This window comes from Lupinus angustifolius, chromosome LG14 (assembly GCF_001865875.1).
Source record: "Lupinus angustifolius cultivar Tanjil chromosome LG14, LupAngTanjil_v1.0, whole genome shotgun sequence".
NCBI lineage: Eukaryota > Viridiplantae > Streptophyta > Magnoliopsida > Fabales > Fabaceae > Lupinus > Lupinus angustifolius.
The window spans coordinates 13,883,043-13,905,031 of NC_032022.1; the positions used below are offsets into that span (position 1 = coordinate 13,883,043).

At 32.0% G+C, this 21,989-nt stretch overlaps 2 protein-coding genes and 1 pseudogene across 15 annotated transcripts; 1 reads left to right on the plus strand and 2 right to left on the minus strand.

Moving 5' to 3' along the window:
• On the plus strand, positions 5,591-6,901 carry LOC109326169. 2 transcript variants are annotated; one of them, XM_019558851.1, is made up of 2 exons: positions 5,591-6,396; positions 6,430-6,901. In XM_019558851.1, exons 1-2 carry the CDS (start codon positions 5,644-5,646, stop codon positions 6,571-6,573), a joined length of 897 nt encoding a protein of 298 aa, XP_019414396.1. In that variant the 5' UTR covers positions 5,591-5,643; the 3' UTR covers positions 6,574-6,901. The 2 variants fall into 2 exon arrangements, with proteins under 2 accessions (XP_019414396.1, XP_019414395.1); XM_019558850.1 differs by having other exon boundaries at positions 5,591-6,901.
• LOC109326731 (mechanosensitive ion channel protein 2, chloroplastic-like) lies at positions 8,723-15,145 on the minus strand. 13 transcript variants are annotated; one of them, XM_019559499.1, is made up of 15 exons: positions 14,985-15,145; positions 14,311-14,483; positions 14,166-14,225; positions 13,797-13,955; positions 12,962-13,084; positions 12,775-12,872; positions 12,576-12,689; positions 12,062-12,122; positions 11,637-11,786; positions 11,355-11,465; positions 10,997-11,164; positions 10,785-10,898; positions 10,117-10,173; positions 9,283-9,492; positions 8,723-9,240 (listed from the first exon to the last, which is right to left on the minus strand). In XM_019559499.1, the coding sequence occupies exons 2-15, from the start codon at positions 14,386-14,388 to the stop codon at positions 8,863-8,865; spliced, it is 1,881 nt and encodes a 626-aa protein (XP_019415044.1). In that variant the 5' UTR covers positions 14,389-14,483; positions 14,985-15,145; the 3' UTR covers positions 8,723-8,862. The 13 variants fall into 13 exon arrangements, with proteins under 13 accessions (XP_019415044.1, XP_019415040.1, XP_019415043.1 ...); XM_019559495.1 differs by having other exon boundaries at positions 8,723-9,492; positions 14,311-14,448; XM_019559498.1 differs by having other exon boundaries at positions 8,723-9,492; positions 14,166-14,222.
• On the minus strand, positions 16,183-21,788 carry LOC109326730 (annotated as a pseudogene).

Consider the following 21,989-nt stretch of genomic DNA (forward strand, 5'->3'; position numbering starts at 1 on the left):
TCTCCCTCCCAGATAAAATCCTAAACAAACATCACACAATGCATCATGGCCTAAAAATGAGCCATTGTCTCAGCACACTTTGCAATTCAAGCAAGGCTTGGATCCGTATAGATTCACTGTAGTAGGGTGTGAATCTCTTGAATGCAACATGGTGGGAACACCATATACTTTACAACTCAATCACTTCCTATATTTGGTTTAATTCCATGTATCATTCAAACAAACAAAATAGTAGTTCAATCATAAATTTACTCTTTTAATTAAAACAAAAGTTATAGTTAAAAATAGTAGAGAATAACCTTGAGTTCGAGAAAATAATATAAATTAAAAGCTCTCAATTTATAGTTTTCTCTTAAAAGATGTTTGTGGTGTATCTGTGAGAGATTTTTGTAAAATTAAATTTGTTCTAATTTGTAAAATAACTTTGGTAAACCCACCAATGGTGTTGCCTGGATAAGAATAATTCTTCCAATTTATGTTGGAGTTTCATTGTGTCAAATGTCACATATTGATGTTTTGGTAGCTCGTTGCCACACTCCAATGATCTTGTAATAATAAGAGCGTCATTCCCTATTCATTTGTATTTTATAACATGAAACTTTTTAAAAGCAACTTACTACATTATATGAAATCTTAAGATACCCACCATAATAATTATAGAAGATGCTTCATATAATATCTCAATTATGAGAAAACCTATTTTTTAATTGAAATATAGCATGTATATATCTTTCAAAAAAACTTGGTTAAAACCAGTAAAATCATCAAGTTCACTAACCATCATAGTGAGAACAATTTTTTGATTGAATCTTACATTTATTAACATACTTACTCATTATTTGTGTTGTCCATTAACAACATAACACCTATATAAAACATATAAGTTTGAAAATATATATTATATAAAATTTTAAAATCTATGTATTGTCAATATAATTTTTTTATACTATTAGCATTCACTATTGATTTGTATTACTTTTTTTATACTATTAACATTCATTATTGATTTAGTGACAGTGTAAAAATCACTTACATTGTCAGTATATACATATTAAATTTATTATATAATGAGAAAAAATGTATGCACTAACAATGTAAGAGCTTTTACACTATCAATACGTCATTCACCATTCATTTTCAATCATCGTTGACTTTTAAATACAAATAAACGATGGACAATATACCAACTATATATGAATCTTTATACTATCAGTATATAGATTTTACACAGGAATTGTCCTATAACAATACAACACAACAACCATATTTAAGCATCTTGTTATAAGTGTTATATTTCACCAACTACTAAAGGTGTCTCATGGAATCTAACCCTTATTAAATACAAATAAACATGCATGTAACAAACTACAATAGTTTTCACATAAATTACGTAAACATGTCATATTTTTATTGGAAATCGAAACATTCATTACTTAATAATAAAGATGCTTCATGAAATCTAACACCTATTAATTGTGATTTACGTTTATTTAATGAAATCATAACACATGTATCAAACTCACATGAATTGTCACCATACATATAATAATTTTCAGATTTCTTAAGCATGTTATATTTTTGTTGGAAATCAGATCATTTCTTACTCATTTCCTAGGTTACCATTGTGAGTTTTCTCAAGTAAGCAAAAACCAAAGAAAATGAAGGGCAGGTTGTAAACAAAACTTGGTTAAAACTAGTAAAATCATCAAGTTCACCAACCATAAGAGAACAAGTATTTCATTGAATCTTGCATTTATTAAAATACTTACTCATTTACTCATTATGTGTGTTGTCCATTAACAACATAACACATACAACCATGTGTGTATTTTTTAGAGAGCATAAAACATATAAATTTGAAAATATATGTTATATAAGTTTAAAATTTATGCACTATTAACGTAAAGTTTAATGTATACTATTAACATCTACTATTGATTTGTATTACTTTTTTTAAGTCAGCAGTAATTACTATACGAATGATAGATGATTTATTGACAATATAAAATACATTTATACTGTCAGTATATATATATATATATATATATTAAATCTATTATATAATAGGTAAAATTAAAAGGTGCACTAATATCTCAATAAACGAATCAATGTTACTTCTTAACTATTACAAACTTACAAGTTATTTTCACATGAATTGTCATATAACAACACAACACATAACAATTATATGTATTTAATAGTAGAAATGTAACAATCATATTTAACCCTTTGTTATAAGTGTTATATTTCACCAACTACCAAAGGTGCCTCATGGAATCTAACACCTATTAAAGTTATTTACATTCATCTAGTGAGATCATAACACATGTATCAAATTTACATGTATTGTCATCATACCTACAATAGTTTTTACATAAATTATATAGACATTTCATATTTTTATTAGAAATCGAACCATTTCCTATGTAATATTAAAGATGCCTCATAGAATCTAACACATATTAATTATGATTTACGTTCACTTAATAAAATCATAACACATGTATCAAACTTATCTGAATTATCACCATACGTATAATAGTTTTCAAAATTTCTTAAGCATATTATATTTTTATTAGAAATCAAATCATTTCTTACTCATTCCCTAGGTTACCATTGTGACTTTTCTCAAACAAGCAAAAACCAAAGAAAACAAAATGCATGTTGCAAACAAAACTTGGTTAAAACCAATAAAATCATCAAGTTCACCAACCATCAAAGAAAAAGTATTTCATTGAATCTTACATTTATTACATACTTATTATGTGTGTTGTCCATTAACAACATAACACATATAATATATGTGCATTTTTTAGAGAGCATAAAACATATAATTTTGAAAAAATATATTATATAAGATTTTAAAATTTATGCATTATGAGTGTAAAGTTTATTTTATACTATCAACACCTACTATGTATTTGTATTACTTTTTTTAGGACAATAGTAACTAATATATGAATTATAGATGATTTACTAACAATATAAAAAACACTTAGACTGTTGATATATACCTATTAAATATATTATATAATAGGTAAAATCACATGGTGCACTAATAATCAATAATGCAAAAAGATGGATCAATGTTACTTCTTATGTATTATAATCTTACACGTTATTTACATGAAGTGTCCTGTAGCAACACAACACAACAATTATATGTATTTAATAGTATAAATGAAACAACCATAATTAACCATCGTGCTATAAGTGTTATATTTCACCAACTACCAAAGGTGGCTCATGGAATCTAACACATATTAAATGTTATTTGCATTCATCTAATAAGGTCATAACACATGTATCAAACTTCCATGAATTGTCATCATACCTATAATAGTTTTCACATAAATTACGTAGACATATCATATTTTTATTGAAAATCAAATCATTCTTACGTAATATTAAAGATGTTTCATTGAATCTAACACATATTAATTGTGATTTACATTCATCTAATGAAATAATAACACATGTAATAAACTTACATGAATTCTCACCATACATGTAATAGTTTTCAATTTTTTTAAGTATGTTATATTTTTATTGGAAATCGAATCATTTCCTACTCATTCCCTAGTTCACCATTGTGAATTTTCTCAAGCAAGCAAAAACTAAAGAAAACAAAATGTAGGTTGCAAACAAAACTTGATTAAAACTAGTAAAATCATAAAGTTCACCAACCATAAGAGAAAAAATATTTCATTAAATCTTACATTTATTAAGATACTTACTCGTTATGTGTGTTGGCCATTACCAACATAACACATATAACAATATTTTTACATAGCATAAAACATATACCTTTGAAAATATATATTATATAAGAGTTTAAAATCTATGCACTGTCAGTGTAAAATTTATTTTACACGGTTAGCATCTACCATTGATTTATATTACTTTTTTTAGGTTAATGACGATTAATATATGAATGATAGATGATTTACTAATAGAATAAAATATACTTATATTATGGATCTATACATATTAAATCTATTTATAATAGGTAAAATCATAAGGTGTACTAATAATCATAATGCAGAAAGATGGATCAATGTTACTTCTTATTATCTTACAAGTTATTTACATGAATTGTCTTGTAGCAACACAACAATTATATGTATTTAATAGTAGAAATGAAACAACCATAATTAACCATCCTGCTAAGTGTTATATTTTACCAACTACTAAAGGTGTCTCATGAAATCTAACACTTATTAAATGTTATTTACATTCATCTAATGAGATCATAATACATGTATTAAACTTCTATGAATTGTCATCATACCAACAATAGTTTTCATATAAATTACATGTAATGTTTTTATTGGAAATCAAACTATTTCTTACTTAGTATTAAAGATGCCTCATGGAATCTAACACCTTTAATTGTGATTTACGTCCATCTAATGAAATCATAACACATATATCAAACTTACATGAATTGTCACCATACATAAAATAGTTTTTAGATTTCTTATACATGTTATATTTTTATTGGAAATCGAATCATTTCTTACTCATTCCCTATGCCACTTTTGTCAGTTTTCTCAAGCAAGCAAAAAACAGATAAAACAAAATGCAGGTTGCAAATAAAACTTGGTTAAAACCAATAAAATCATCAACTTCACCAACCATAAGAGAAAAAGTATTTTATTGAATCTTACATTTATTAAGATACTTACTCATTATGTGTGTTGTCCATTAACATCATAACACATACAATAATATATGTGTATTTTTTACACAGCATAAAACATATAAGTTTGAAAATATATATCATATAAGAGTTTAAAATCTATACATTGTCAATGTAATATTTCTTTTACACTATCAACATCTACCATTAATTTATATTATTTTTATGATTAATATATTAATGATAGACGATTTACTGACAATATAAAAAACATTCACACTATCAATATATACATATTAAATATATTATATAATAGTAAAATCATAAGGTGCAATAGTATAAGTGTTATATTTCACCAACTACTAAAAGTGACTCATTGAATCTATCACCTATTAAATGTATTTACATTCATATAATGATATCATAACATATATATCAAACTTACCTGAATTGTCATTATACCTATAATTTTCACATATATATATCATAACATATTAACATATATATCAAACTTACCTGATTAATATATTAATAATAGACGATTTATTGACAATATAAAAAATATTCACACTATCAATGTATACATATTAAATATATTATATAATAGGTTGCACTACTATAAGTATTATATTTCACCAACTACAAAAAGTGACTCATTGAATCTATCACCTATTAAATGTATTTACATTCATCTAATGATATCCTAACATATATATCAAACTTACCTGAATTGTCATTATACCTATAATTTTCACATAGATTACGTAAACATGTTATATTTTTATTAAAAATCGAATCATTTCTTACCTAATATTCGAGATGCATCATGAATCTAACATTGTAATTTACATTCATAAGATATGTATTAAACTTACATGAATTACTACCATATATATATACAATACATTTCAGATTTATCAGACATGTTATATTTTTAATTATTTCTTACTGATTCTCAAGGTCACATTGTGAATTTTGTGAAGCAAGCAGTTGAAAACAAAATGCAGGTTGCAAACAAAGGTGAAGCAGAACGCTTACTAGGCATAGCAGAGAAGCTGTTACAGAATCGCGATCTGAGCGGTTCAAGGGACTTCGCAATTCTCGCTCAAGAAACCGAACCGCTTCTAGAAGGTTCCGATCAGATCCTCGCAATCGCCGATGTTCTCACCGCGGCGGAGAAATCACTCAACAATAACCTCGATTGGTACTCGATTCTTCAAGTTGATCGAAGGTGCGAAGACCTCGATCTTATCAAAAAGAATTATCGCAGGTTGGCTCTTCTTCTGAATCCTGAAAAAAACTGTTTCCCTTTGTCTGATCATGCTTTTAAGCTGGTTTCTGATGCCTGGTCCGTTTTATCGGACCCGGTTCAGAAACCGCTGTATGATCAGAACATCGCTGTTCTGGTTCAGCAGCAAGAGAAGTTACCGTTTCGTAGAGGTAACAGTAACAGTAACTGTTATGGTTACAGTTATGGCAGCAATAGTAGTGGTAGTAATTTTTGGACGGCGTGTCCGTACTGTTACTATATGTATGAGTATCCTAGGAGTTGTGAGGGTTATTGTTTGAGGTGTCAAAATTGTGAGAAGTCGTTTCACGGCGTTGCAATTCCGTCCCTGCCCCCGCTTGTGCCGGGGCAGGAGGCGTACTATTGTACTTGGGGATACTTTCCTTTGGGTTTTGTGTTTGGGACTTCGGGTTCGGAAACTAAGGGGCCTTTGATGTTGCCGAACATGAACCCAAACCTGAACCAGGCTGAGGTTCCCAGTTGGAACCTGCAGCCACAGTCGCAGCTGCAGCCACAGGTGCATTTTGCGCGGGTTGATCTGGAGGATGAGGCTAGGGTGGATGGTGATGATGGTTTGAATGGTGTTGATTTGGAAATGAGATCGAATGGGAAGAAGCGTGGAAGGCCGAGGAAGTTGGTTTGAGTTATGAGGAAATGGGTTGATTGGTGGTATTTGTATGAACAATGACAAGCTGGTAGCAAAAGGTTGTAGGATTTTGTTTGTTACAGCTTAGTTGTTTACTTTAATTCTTTGCTTGTAGCATAAATGGAGGCTTGTTTTATTTTAGAATAATTTTAGAGGACCATGGTTATTTCTTTACAATTGGATTAATGACAATGTAGAAATCTTTGTCTGCATTTTATATTGCTATGTTGCATGTTGAAAATGAACAATATAGAGAGGAGACATTGTTTTGTACATTGTTGAAATATGCTGTTACTTAAAGAAACCCTTTGTACTAAATTATTCATCTCTGAATGCAAGTTTTCTGGTAATTGAATTTTGATCCATTCCCAAGTGCAATGATATGTGAAAAGGGAAAATGTGAATGATTATCCATATAAACGCTTATGTTTGTGTATGCAATTTTCAGATGCACACTGGTGAGATTTATAAGAAAAAAGTTGAACTCTATCCAGTTGTTTTAAGGTACCAATAATATGTTGTGTGCAACAAAAATGAACATCAAATGTGGTCCCACATGTCTTGATAATGTATGGTTGAGATGTGTATATACAAAAGATAAAATGTAATAATTAAGAGATATCTATATCATATGATCAAATCTGATGTTTAAAAATAGATGTTCAAGTAATAGAAGTTTTTAATGTACATTTCATATGCATATGATGAAATTCTTGGTGTTATGAATAGGCCTTTTTGTCCGGCTAGTTGGTAGAACAATATGTAACGGGGGAATACATTTGTTGTTTCACTTTTTGTACCATCATCTTTGATTGGTTGAAAAAAATTATTGAAGTTAAAAATGTAATTATTAAATAATTTTCTGACTAATTATGTCTCGTGACACATGGAGTGACACAAACAAGTGAGACAGTAAATATGTACCCATGTAACAGTAGGATTACATATGCTATCCTTAAAAGTGTTATTCCGGTAGGATTACATATGCTATCCTTAAAAGTGTTATTCCGCATACCATTGTGGTCATTAGTTGAAAAGATATAAAAGTTAATTAAGTATTTTTTCTGACTTAGCAAGTAGCAAGTAACATATGAAGTGAAGCCTCACTGAGTTTAAATAATGCCACACATAATGACTATCACATATATCACTAACAATCTCACTTAGGTAATCATTTTCAACCTTAAATGAGGATGTGTTTCTTGATATTGCTAAACAAATATTTTCCAAATTAAACTATTACCCCATTTTCAAGCTTCTTTCCGAATCCTTATAATGTGCATTAAACATTTTCCAATCCCAACATCAGAACAAAATATTCTGCTTTAAATGGAGTATCGATTTACCACAAATGCTTTCATTTGATATCCAGAGGTTTTGATTAGAGTGAAAATCCACAATCATGAACATTTAACTAATCAGTTAGAAAACATAACAAAAAAAAAATAAACGTTCGAAACAGAAGAAATATGTTCTTCGTCTAAGTTCACTAATGCAGAGGAGGAGCCGTTCTTGTTCTTATTTCGCAACGATAAGTTAAATAATAAATACTGTTCAAGTTGTGAGCCAGCAATAAAAAATGGGAAATTTTTTGTTACAACAAGAAATATAAATATAGGGTATGTTTGTTGGGTTCATTTAAGAACATAAATAGAGTTTTGCATCATTGAAGGTGATTTTGGCTTTAAGTTACTTAATTTGTTGAAAAGTGTAAACAAATATAAAATATATAAAATAATAAGTGAGACCCATTGAAGAACGAAAAATATAATGCACCATTGTGGATGCTCTTGAGGAGAATAAAAAACATAAACAATAATATATGAATTTTATACATTATCACTACATCATCAAAATCATTAATATTTAATTATCATTAACTTTTAAAAAAAGTAATACAAATGAATAATAAATAATTTATAGAGTATGTATAAATCTTTATACTAAGATTTCATACATATTACATTCTCAAACCATTATGCCCAACATATAGAAGACAGGTGGATTATTTTGAAACATTTCTTGGTCCAGTAAGGTTAGAATACAAAGAATAAATTAAAACATCTACACCTAATTATGAAAGTAATACAGATAAATAATAAATAATGTATTAAGTGTGTATAAATCTTTATACTGACATATTCAGTATGGAGAATACGAAGCATACATTAAAACATCAATACCTAGATCTCTTTTTCCAGAAGAAAAAAAAACATCTACACCTAATCACTCTGTTTAGAAGTAGGAAATGGAAAAAACAACTTAATCTAACAATCCTTACTATCCTTACTTAGGAGGTACACTTCCATTCTTTTTTACAACAAGTTCTTGTGATTCTGCATCTGAAGGGATAGATTGAATATTTTCTTCATCAATAGCAAGAGTTCCTTTTGAACCAAGTAAGGCTGCATTAAGAACAATATTATTTTCCAAAGGACTAACTGATGATGAGGACACTGCGGATTTTGCTTCATCTTGCTTAGATGGCGAAGTTAAACTCGTATTTCCTGAACTTCCTGCTCTTTTCTTTTTCGGATGCATCGATTTGGCAGACTTTTGGACCACATTATCACTACCCATGTTCTGGGTTTTGGCCTCACCAGTTGGCTTTAATTTATCCTTGGAGTTTACAGTTGGTGCAGGGTTCAATGTCACTGCAATATTGTCACTTCCGACATTGAAGCCGCCAACCTTGGCATCTATCTTCTCATTTGTAATAGTTGAATGAGTTGAAGGCTTAACTTTATAAGATGCTTCAATAATTGGTTGGTTTGGCATTGCTCTGGAACCAGTGAAAGTGGTATCATCAAATTCTAATTCAGCATCATTGGACATATTCTGAACTGTGCGGACGGGTGTTGCTAACCGAGCACCATGATGACTAATAACTCTGAGAAGATCCAAGAGGATTGTTTCCTGTTTAATTACATAATAATCATAAATCACAAAGTTGAGTGAGGTAGCTATATGTTAACCAATCAGAATAACTTGCAGAAAAATTAAAGAATGGTGATATTTGAAGAAGTTTGTAGCAACAAATTGAAAACTTGGGTAGCCGAGTCAAGATATTTTTTCGAATGACTACATGAAAATTGACAAAAGTTTTTTTCTAATAACTACATGAAAATCGACAAAACTTGAAAACATCAACGAAACAATACAATAATATAACAGAAAATTAGGCTATACAAGATTTCTAGGAACATTTGTAAAGAAGTTACAGAGTATAAAAGAACCGCACATGAATGATCACAAATACTTTGCTATCGAATAAGTCATCATGGCCAAGTTCTTACCAAGTCCAAGAACACTAGAATAGTGAATTACAAACCAGTGAAGATAAGAGATCATGAGAAATAAAAGGGTGACTATATTTATATTCAAGGTATTATCCACAACAAGTTTAAAAAAAGTTGAAAATATTTGATGAGTATACTACTAGCAAATTTGACTTGAAAGAACTGCATTAGTAAACATTTATGAAGAGATTCACCATCATAGTTTGTGTATATGCAATTGCTATAAGAAAACCACTCTCACCTTAACACGAAGGTACTCTTCTGAATGTGAAGTTTTAACAAAGCAAGAGATTAATATCTGTAACAGAAAATGTCCACGATGAAAACAATTGAGAAATGAAAAGGAGAAAAGTAATGAGTATTAACAATGAATGGTAAAGAAGGGGGAAAACATATATTTCAACATGGTCCAAGATGTTAATGCAAGAAATGCTCCGCTCCTGCCATGATAAATGCTTCACTACTAGATACGGCGTAAAAGACGAGCATAGTATAAACAGAAACTTGATAAATCTCTCATAATCATAATATGTAACATATGATAAATGAAAAGAGCTTTCTTAATAACAAAATTTTCTTAATGATAAATGAAAGGAGATGCGAAAGCTATAAGGTGTTTTCAGATATTTCTTAATAACAAGTTTTTCTTCTACATTGTTTGGTTGTTAACTGGAACCAGCCCTTTATTGGATGTGTAAAATAGAAAATTCTAGAAATTTGACCAAGCATAGGAAAGTCGCACTTTTCTTTTTAAGCTATGAGGTTTTTTGCCTTAGCTATGTAACAAGATGCATCTGAAGGTGAGCCTTAAAAACCTTTTCGAAGTACAGATTGAAGGGAAGAAAATAATATATTCGAATTTCTAGACAGAAAATCTAATTTAAACCAATGAACAGATGAGTTATCAACCATAAGAGCCTGATTTTCTGGATTGATATCATCAAGAAAAACCCTTCTATGCAATTTTTTCTGCTCTACTTGAGGATTTTTGGCCAAAACCTTGCGCATATCAGCTACAATACCCTGCATAAATTTTTTACTTTAGGCTTCACGGGATGAAAGTTAGGCATAAAAAAAGTCTTTCAACAAGTTCTAAAACTATGTGAAGCAAGAGTACTTACATTAATCTTATTAACATCCACTTGACTGATTGCAAGGCGAGTCTTGATGCGCCAATGAGATTTCTTACTAAGATTCCTTACGACATTTACACTCAACCTGTGATTAGGAATATGTACTGCTTCACAATCAGAACCTCTCACTCTTGTTGGTGACCACCATCCTACATGCTGGACGAAAAATTGAAAGTTCAAATACAACAAAATTAAAATTATACATATATACAACTAAGAAAAATATCCTTTATAGCAGCGTTAAATTTATCGTGTGTACAAGGAAAATACTCATTACACCAACATTATGTTTTGTGCTCCTAAACAATCTTTTAAGTATGTTGGATGATACTTGATAGATACAAACCTCAACTTTACCAGAAACCTCATATCCTTTAATATTTGTTTGAATCCGCTCATTCTCGACAAATGGACGAGTTGCATGAATCATTACACTTGAAAGGAAGTTCGTAAATATCTGAATGCATCACGAAAACGGAGTGAGAATGGCCATAAACAAGTGGCTATGCATTGAAGAGTTACTCTTCTGGAATTTGACAAAAATGAATATAAAGGAAGATCCGTCAAATCCAATGACAAAAACGGCTAAATCATTCTCCAAGACAGTGTGAAAGAACCTACACTGTACCTCACGACCTGAAAGGGAAAGCAATACTGTGCCTAAACCACCAGCAGTCAATAATCTTCGTGTGGAGAAACCCAGCGACTCCATAAATAATGACACAGCAGCAACCCATATTGCAGTATATACAGCTTTGCTAATAAAATCGATATTCATCTGTCATTGAAAATACAATTTTGGCCTTGAATGAGATTTCTGTTTACACTTCAGGAATCACATAAACAGTCAATAAACAAAGTTAACAATTTGAAACTACTCAAGTTATGCTAAAATAATATCCACACAATGAATTTTTATTTGCTAGAGGTTGAATACCTTTCTAGTCATCATTTGGAATAACACAACTCATCTAAAACTTTTAGTTTATTGCAGCAAATTGTCATGCATACACATCAAAGGAAAAATGATAATGATAGGTAACAAAAGCATACATTTTTGGCATCACTGGAGTCATTTGCGTCCTTAAATAATTTTTGTGCCTGTTGAATTAAGCTGCAAAAAAAAAAACAAGTATGTTACACTATAAGTTAAACATAACATGGGAATCCATGCATACACATAATAGTAAAAAAATGAGTAACTCAATGATTATTACTTTTTAAAAAACGACGGAAAATTCAGAGGACTCAAATCCTGATTTTATCTAAATATTTGTTAAATATATCAACAAAAACTATAAAATAAAAATGTAATTGAATAATCCAAATACTTATAATATAATTATTTTAGATAAGAAAACCCCTCATTCTTTCTGCCTTTTCCCTCTGATTTTCTCATTATTACTCTTTTCATTAGTTTTTAATTTTCGCATACATCAGAGTGTGCTTTATTTCTAGTTCCAACAATGAGAAAACAAAAGTTTATCATGCTACAAAGGTGAAATTCATAGTAACTTGGCTAGTTTGTCAAAATCTGTGTAACAATTTCGGTGGAATTCAAATCTACCTTGATGAACAATAAGCAAATGTAAGCACTGTCGACAAAGATCTTACAAAACCCAGCAGCCGTTGCTTCATAACCTGACTGGTTTCTGATTGTAGGACAAGTGGATCTAAATCCCTGAAACAGTTTAGTTAATGTGTATACCAACGAATATAACTCCAAGAACATCCAACGGTAAAGACTTGTCGACCCAGAATGATACCTGCAGATGAGCATTAACCCGGTCCACAGCAGCAATGGTTGAAAATAAGATGTCATAATGTAATGTGGAGTACTTTTCTTCCAACTTTTATCAGTTCTCTGAAAACATTTTTTACAGAACAGAAATTTAACTAATGACGGTATTTAGTTAGAACAAGACAAAACACGGAATAAGATTAGATGCTAACTTCTTGGAGAAATAGGGTCCTGGTAAGGTGTAGGAGTGGCTCAAGACCAAAGAAAGCAAAGCCAATGATACCAAGGGCAGGTATCAATTGAAGCACCACAGGTCTCGTAGATATAGCATTATATGCCCTACATTAATATCAAAAAATAAGTATCGGCATGGAGATTGTGTTCAGTGATAGATAGGCAAAAAGGGAATAAGATACGAAAGATGGAGAATTTTTTTTAGCACCAGATCATAGATTTGTAATAAAACTTATTGCAAGAAATATATATCACAATAGCATGGAGCGGATTACTTTACAGGTTCATATTTTAATCAATTCAGAGGCTCAGTGGGGTTTGGCGTGTTCCAAATTTCTACCTACTTGTCCACCATTTCCAACACGAATCTCAACAAAATGCATAAGAGACTCCACAAAGAAATTTTGAGAGAACCATGCATCTGTAGTGTGACTCTAGATTGCTACAAAGTACACACATAAAGTGGTTTGGAGAGGAGTCAAATCAGCGCCCGCCATATTAAAGAAATGCCACTATTAGGATCTGATTCGACAACCACTAACATAAAAAAGTAAAATACGTACATAAAATGCCATATCGCATAAACATGGTTGTTTATACAGATAGCACTAGTTAAACGACAGAGTTATCAGTTCAGAAGAAGTTTAGGCAAAAGTAAACGAAGCACGCTTTGTCAAACCTATGTTTTTGTTATCAATATGAGAAAGGCCAGTAGGCCACTATCAAATAAACATATAAAAGTTGGGCATACTGCATACATATCTACTAATTTGTCGAAACTTTTCACAGTTACAAGGATAAAAATAGAGAGAGCGACCTTGTCAAAGAAATTGAAACCAGTTTCAGAAGTGGGGCCTCGCACCCTCCAGCTGGTACTAGGGCAGCCTGACACAACAAAACACCACATCTAGAAGGTACAGGCCTAAGTGGTGCATTTACTCTGGAAAGAAGGAGTGCTGAAGAATGCTTTCTCTGTGAATTCACAAACAAAGTTCTCCATGGATTTAGACTATAAACGAAATAAACGCATAAATCCAATACAATAACTATATCTATCAATGAAGGAACACAATTGAAACTGACAAGAAACAAAAAATAGCAAACTAACAAGCATATCGATTCCAAAAGAGGGAAGATGCAAAAAGCACAAAATTTTAATCCATGAAGGATTGAAAACTGTACCAAACCATGCTGCAAAGGATTGATGGTAACAAAACATAGTCGATCAGCACGAATTGGCTTCTGTCAAGGTACAAGTAAAACGAAAGTCAGCATTCTACACTTTAAGAGAAAAACTGTAGCAAAACCAAATGAAACAACCACATACATGACAAAAGCCACAATTTCCATTATAACTGCGTATCATAGTGTCATGAGACAATCGTAATGAACCCGGGTAGGTCATTGTTGATCTGAACTGAAGTCCAAGGTCAGGCAATGACAAAAATTAACACACCCTTTTCACCTGAAAAGTTGAATAAATATAAAGGACAATTAGACCTGCATGAGAGAATAGAATAACCTCAGCAAACAAGAAAATTACAAGGTTTCATTGCAAATATAATTTGGACCAAACAAGTATTGTTCCCTAGGTGTTTGTGATTTTCCCCCAATAAGAACATAACATCAACTGATCAACATGTATCAGCTAAGGAATGAAAACATAACATGTGTAACAGTTAAAACACATACTATGTCAAAGAACTGCACTACAAGCACACAAAACACGATTTGTCCACAAAATTATCCCTTTTGGTTAAGGGAGAGCAACAAAAGATGCAAAGGTCCATCCTTTAACAATTTCTTCAGCAATTAAACTAAACCCAGGATTTCCATTACTATGAAAGTAATAAAAGCTACAATATTTGCAGTAAAAGGGAAAAAATAATATGTAAAACCAAATTCATGGGGACAGAAGCTATTACTTACCATAAAATGGTTAAAGAATATATAGAGAGAAGAAGGAACAAAAATGAAATTTTTTAATATGCAAGTTTGGACATTTTGATGATATATTTTGATACGGATAGATGATAAAAAGTGGTGATAGGATAGAAGAAGTAATAATATGTGTCGGAAACAAATGCCACTTTGCAAGTTTTACTAAACAAACAAATTATTGGACTTAACAAGGGCATTGGCACACGGAATTGCTTCTTCTACGATGTGTTTTCCCGTACATGTCTCTGGTATATTATTGGTTAGAAAAAATATATTTAATTTAAAATTTAATTATTAAATATTTTTCTGACTAAGTGTGAGACAGCAAATATGCTTCCGATGTTGAAAATAGCAATGACATGGCTTCAAATGGAATCACGTTTTTTATTTATCTTTTATTGGGTCCATGGAATTTTAAGAAAATACAATAAAAATGGTTTACTTTCTCTTTGGTCCTTTAGTTTATTGGAAATTCAAATAGATCCCTAAACTTTAAGCCATATATATTTGTGTTAAACAACATTGATTTATTGATTTGTATAACCAATAAAGTAGTTAAATGTTGGATAGATAATTACCACAAGTGGGTTAGATATATATTCATAACAACTTAGAAAAAATCAAACAAAATTGTTTTGATTAAAGAAATGTTATTTTGATATTAAGAACTGTCACATTATATCATTGGGACACATTTCTTTTTCTTTTTTCTTTCAAATTTGTCACTTGTCAGGGATGGGCTATTGTTACGCTTCTTTTAATTTAAAATTTAAAGTGGCCCTATTTTCTCTCTCCATTTCTCCAATAAAGATAGACATTTTTATAATTTAATGTCATCACATATAATAATATTTTTTTGCCTCATAAGGAAGAACAATCAATTTTTTCTTCAGTATTGAGAGGAATCTTTCTCAATGACATGAACTCGGATTTGGCATTAAAAATAATAATTTGAAACTATCTTGTTGGATGAGATTTAACTCATTTTCTTCCCTAATGGTCTTCACCACTCTCTTCCATAGATCCTCCACTGTTAGCAGAGGTGAGAGAAAGATAACAATGCCAAGATTGAACCATGTAATTATGTAAGCTTTTACCATTGGCTTTATGTCATCATAGCTGAAACATGAACCAGCTCAGAAATTCCAAGAACAAAACCAGAGATAAGATGATGATATGGTTTCAGGGTAGGGAAATACCACCATTAATCCAAAAAATTCCATGAATGCCAACCTTTCAAATCCTTACATGACTGAAAAAAATTATACTGTTTCTGAATCCCAACCTTTAAATCTAAAATACCTCCATTTATAACTGAACAATTTTTATGGCCCATTCTCGAAGTAGAGAATAAACCATAAACAAAAACACTACTATTCAGATCTTCTGTGTGGGATACAGTTTTTGTTATATAAGTGTAGGATACAGACATACAGTTATAGAACTCATGATTTGACAATTATGTACATATATGCGTAATCAACAATGCATAATTCCAACTTTAAAAAAACAGCTGGATACTTTTTGCACAACTTCAATAGAAGCCATATACAAAACATCAACTTCTACTATTTAGTCATTTTGCTTTGCAGTTGGAAATGAAGATATCTGACCATCTTTCTTATCCTTGCTAGCAGGAGGTCCACTCCCATTCCGTTGGACAGCAATTCTTGCGATTCTGCAGGATAGGAGATGGAGTGTCTTCCTCAATTGGAAGAGTTCGTTTTGAGCCTTCTAGGGCAACACCAAGAAGAATATTCTCTTCCAATGAAGGTCTAGTTGATGGTGAAGACACGGCAAACTTCTCTTCATCTTGCTTTGGCTGTGAAGAGATAGCAGAAGCAGTCTCTCTGCTTGACTCATGGGAAGCAACGGGAGAAACCTCAGGCACATGACTTTGTGCCGGGTTTTTAGGTACAGGAACTGAAGCTCCCTTCCCTGCATCTCCTACACTTTCCTTTTTAGGCTGCAAGATTTTGGGGTTCTTCTCAACTGAACTATCAGAACCCATAGTCTGACTTTGGGCTTCAGAAACTGACTTTGAGTTTACACCAGGTGATGAGGTTGATGTCACAGCAGAACTCTCATCTCCTTTGGAATCAGATGCCAAAGTTTCATTGATCTTGGCAACTTTTTCCTCATCTGTTCGGGTTGGACGAGTTGAAGGCTTGACTTTGTCATCAGCATTAACTTTATATGGTGGTTCTATCAGTAGGAAGCGATTTGATGCTGCTCTGGATCTAGTGAAAATGGTGTCCCCAAAGGGTATATTTTCTGAGTCAGCCTCACGGTAAAATTTCTGAACTGTGCGGATGGGAGTGGCCAGCCGGGCTCGATGATGACTGACAACTCTGAGAAGATCCAAGAGCATTGCCTCCTGTAGTTATTAGCAAATACGTATCAATATCCAACATATCACATTACACCATGTGCAACACAACCACAATGCTTTAGGTCTTGCCTTAACACAGAGATACTCTTCAAAATGTGAAGTTTTCACAAAACAAGATATTAATATCTGCAATAAGAGGGACCCTTAGTAAGATAATGATAAATCAAGAAAGGAGAAGGGAAAAAGTAAATAGTAATTAGCAAGCAAAAATAAATAAATTAATAAAGAGCCATGATTCTTGAGATAGTAAATTTGCAAAATAAAAGCTGATGTTTTTTTCAATCAATAGAACAGACACTTACTGTAAGAGCTTGATTTTCTGGATTGACATTCTCTAGAAAAACCCTTCTGTGCAATTTTTGCTGCTCAACTTGAGGATTCTTAGACAAAACTTTGCGCATATCAGCTACAATATTCTGCATGAAGAGAATGTAATGGAGATAACGTCAGTTTCCACATGAACTGAACCCAGCAGAAAGTCCTTGAAAAAAATTTCAAGTATGTGAGCGAAGATTGCTCACATTAATTTTGTTAACATCCAAGTGACTAATAGCAATGTAACTCTTGATGCGCCAATGAGATTTCTGACTCAGATTTCTTACAACATTTACAGTGAACTTGTGATTAGGGATATGAACTGCCTCACGATCATCACCCCTTACAATAGTTGGTGACCACCATCCTACATGCTGGAGAAAAAATTAAGTATGAATACAACATAATTAAAATTACACAAATAAGAAAATCTACCTTTGGTAATAGTTCTTCTATTTGTCACGTAAGTTACTCACGAAAATAAAGAACTACTGGACCAGAAAAGTAGAGATACAAACCTCAATTGTACCAGAAACTTCATATCCTCCAATCTTTGTTTGAATCCACTCATTTATAATAAATGGCCGAGTTGCATGTATCATTATACTTGAAAGAAAGTTTGTAAATATCTGGATTGATCAGAAATATGAAATTAGACTGGAAGCAAATAAGAGTATTACCTAATTATTTTTTAATAATAAGAATTAATTGATAATTGTTACTGGTTCAGACTCACGCTTACAGATTTTCACAAAGTTGATATACCAATGATCCACAAAATGCAATGAATTAGATGGGACATGAACAAAGCAAACTCGTAGACAGTTAAAAAGAAACAATATTGTACCTCACGACCTGCAAGTGTGAGCAATACAGTGCCCAAACCACCAGCAGTTAACCACTTCTGTGTGGAGAAACCTAGCAACTCCATGAACAATGACATGGCAGCAACCCATACAGCCGAGTATAAAGCTTTCCCAGCAAAATCAAAGCCCATCTGTAGGTCAATATTTGCTTAAATGAGAAGGCATTAAATAAATTTACAACTTTGGGACATCTCACGGAAAGATACAAACATAAAATGAAGAAGGGTATGATGTACCTAAAAACATAAATCATAACTTTATTTCCTATATGTTGATTGTATTCCTAATCTTCATTTGTAATGGTATTTAAAACAACGACAAAATTTTTAAGGCAAGGGCTGCTCTCAAATATTCTGACAACAAAAATAACAAGTCCACCAGTATTACTGCAGCAAAATGCTTTGCACACAGCAATTGGAAAATGACAAGAATGAACATAGGTAGTAAATGAGTATGTAACAGAAACATACAGTTCTTGCATCACTGGAGTCATTTGCTTCCATAAAGAATTTTTGTGCTTGTTGAATTAAGCTGAAAACAAGAAAAACAAGCGTTTAACATCATAATTTGAAAACGACATAGGACCTAATACACCTAATAGCGAAAAAGTACAACACAAAAGGAGGAAGAAAAAACTACAAAAATTATTTGTTTAAGACTGGTAAAAGCAGTAAACAATAACAAGATATTAAGCAAGAGCAATACAAATTTATACCAACATTAAGAGGGAGGGGGAAATCATATCTCATAATTAGATTGTATAAAATAGTATATGAAATTAATAAGAAAACTATTTACAAAAAAAAACCTCCAATTTCTGCCATGCATTCTTCTTACATAAATTAATACCTTGATAAACAGTAAGCAAATGAAATCACGGTTGACAAAGATCTACCAAAATTCAGTAGCCGCTGCTTCACAACCTGGCTGGCCTCAGATGGTAGGACTAATGGATCTAATGCCCTGAAAAACTATGCTAAGATCAAATACAAATAGGGGTTACCAGTGGGATATACTTGTTGATTCTGAAACAAACCTGCATATGAGCATTGCTCCAGACCACAACAGCAAAGGCTGAAAATATGATGCCATAATATATCGCGAACTACTTTTTTTCCAATTACTATCAGTCCTCTGAAAATATTTGTCATAGATTAGAAAAGGTAGGAGGTATTAATTATAGTATTAATTGGATTTGGACAGAAAAAGAAATAAGAGTGGACTGTAAGTCTGTAACTACTTGAAGAAATAGAATTCTGCCGAGGCGTAGGAGTGGCTCAAGACCATAAACAGTAAAGGCAATGAGACCAAGCGCTGGGATTAACCGAAGCAAAACAGGGCTTCCTCGTAAAGCATCATATGACCTGCAAAAGTGTATAAGCAAATATTTCCATGAACATCATGCATTAAATGATATATTATAAAATAATGAAGAAAAATACATGCTGCAATAATAATACAAATTTAGCATCAATTGATTCTTCAGAAATAACACAAAAATACAAATCAAACAAATCATAATACTATGATGCAGATTACTTTACAAGTTCATATACCAATTAATTAAAGTCTGGGTGGGTCCAGTCAATACCAATTTATATTCACCCCTCAAGAAGAGTAGAGAAACAGGTCATGTTACCCGTTGAAGCTACTCCTAAAATATATGTCAACAAGCTAATAGATATATACCAAAAATAAAAAGGGTGGTCAGAGGGGGTAAGTAACCATGCAGCTGTGCTTTGAGACCCGATGACTGACAACACACTGTAGGTTTAGAGATGAGTCGTTGAATTAAGAAGGATGTCAAAGAAAGCCCACTGGTCAGCAAGGATGTGATGCATAACTATATACCTCTTGAGCATAGCTATAAGTTGATTATAGCGCAAACATTTACATGTATTTTAGAAGAGGTGCAGAAAGCACTTATGGCATAAGTCTGATTGTATGTGTGTATGCTATGTAGCTTATGAGAGAGGCTATAAAAGTACATTAAAGTAATGAGTGCACAGTGCACACCTTAACAAACATAAGTTTTGTGGCAAAATGAAGAAGGATGCTAATCGAAAACAATATACAAGAACATGTATACCCACTAAATTGGGTTTAACTATTCTCAATGAACAGGAGAAATAGAGAGAGGCTGACCTTGTTAAAAAAACAGAAGCAGATTTCAGGAATGGAGTCCCACTACCTGCCCCTGGTATTAGGACAGATCGACATACAAAAACGTTACATCTGGAAGGCACATGCCTTATCGAGGTAGGTACTCTACTTAAAAGATGGAGAGCTGAAGAGTCCTGCTTCTGTCAAATCCAAAAGAAAGTTCTCCAAATAATCAGATACGAGACTAAACAAAAGCAATCAACATTGACATATGGAAAAGTAAAACATTAATTATATGCGCAGAGGAAATTAATTGAAGTTAACAAGCAATTGAAAATCTAACAAATTAGTAGAAAAATAACAGATAGATTCATCAAACATACCAAACGATGGCGTGGTGAAAGATTTATGGTGGCCAAATGTAACCGACTGACCCCCAACGAATTCTGTCAAATGATACAAAAATAAAACTTGGAATTCTAAACTTAAAAGAGGGAAAACGTGGTAAATTACTTTAAAAATTCAAATTCAAATAAGCACATACATGATGCGAGCTACAGAATCCACTAATACTGCAGAGCCCAACATCTCAAGACAATTGCATTGGACCCAGGTAGGCCATTGCAGAAACAGAAGTACAAGGTCATGCAATCAACATACCACAGATGGAAACCATTTTACTCTTTCAACTCAATGCTACAATTTCGTAACAGGATAACCGAAAAGAATACTTTCAAAAAATGTAACATCAAATTAGACCTGCAATAGTGAGATCAAAAACTTTAGCAGAGCAAAAAAAATACATTAACTAACTGCAAAAAAAACAGTCCATTGCACGAGCCTCCTATCTAGTGAGGTACAGGGATAGTTAACGTAAGCAGCCTTACACTCGCAAGCGAAAACACAACATACATTTAATCACACGACTTTCGGGTCACAAAGCAAACAACCTCAATTAACTGCAATCATAGTCATTTTCCCGTTGTAATACTCAATAAATGCAGAGTATCATTCACGATTTCTCAGCAACTAAACTAAGCTCATAGAAATTCATTTACATTAGGAAAGAATAAAAATAGCAACACCAGCAATGGGTTAAAATAAAGAGAGATAAATAAAATGCAAGAAATAAAACCCTAAAAGTTCGTAGAGAGTAACTAAACAAATTCATATTATAATAAACTGTGATTCGATCATTAGAACATACCTTGTGTATTTTACGAGAGAATAATGAAATTTGGGAATGTAGAAAATCCAAACTCGTTTGGCTATGCTTTCTTCGTCTTAGTTGTTTCTGATTAATCTATTAACTTATTATCATTAAAACGCACCAATTATATATTTACTAGCGTGTTGACAGACACTTATTAACTCTTCAACCCGCTTTCC

Coding starts and splice junctions, on each gene's coding strand:
- LOC109326169 (XM_019558850.1), top strand. CDS start 5,644: ATGCAGGTTGCAAACAAAGGTGAAGCAGAACGCTTACTAGGCATAGCA.
- LOC109326731 (XM_019559495.1), bottom strand. CDS start 14,388: ATGACCTACCCGGGTTCATTACGATTGTCTCATGACACTATGATACGC. Junction 14,226..14,310: donor GAAATTGTGGCTTTTGTCAT/GTATGTGGTTGT, acceptor GTACCTTGACAG/AAGCCAATTCGTGCTGATCG. Junction 13,085..13,796: donor CAATTTCTTTGACAAGGTCG/CTCTCTCTATTT, acceptor TAATGTAGGGCA/TATAATGCTATATCTACGAG.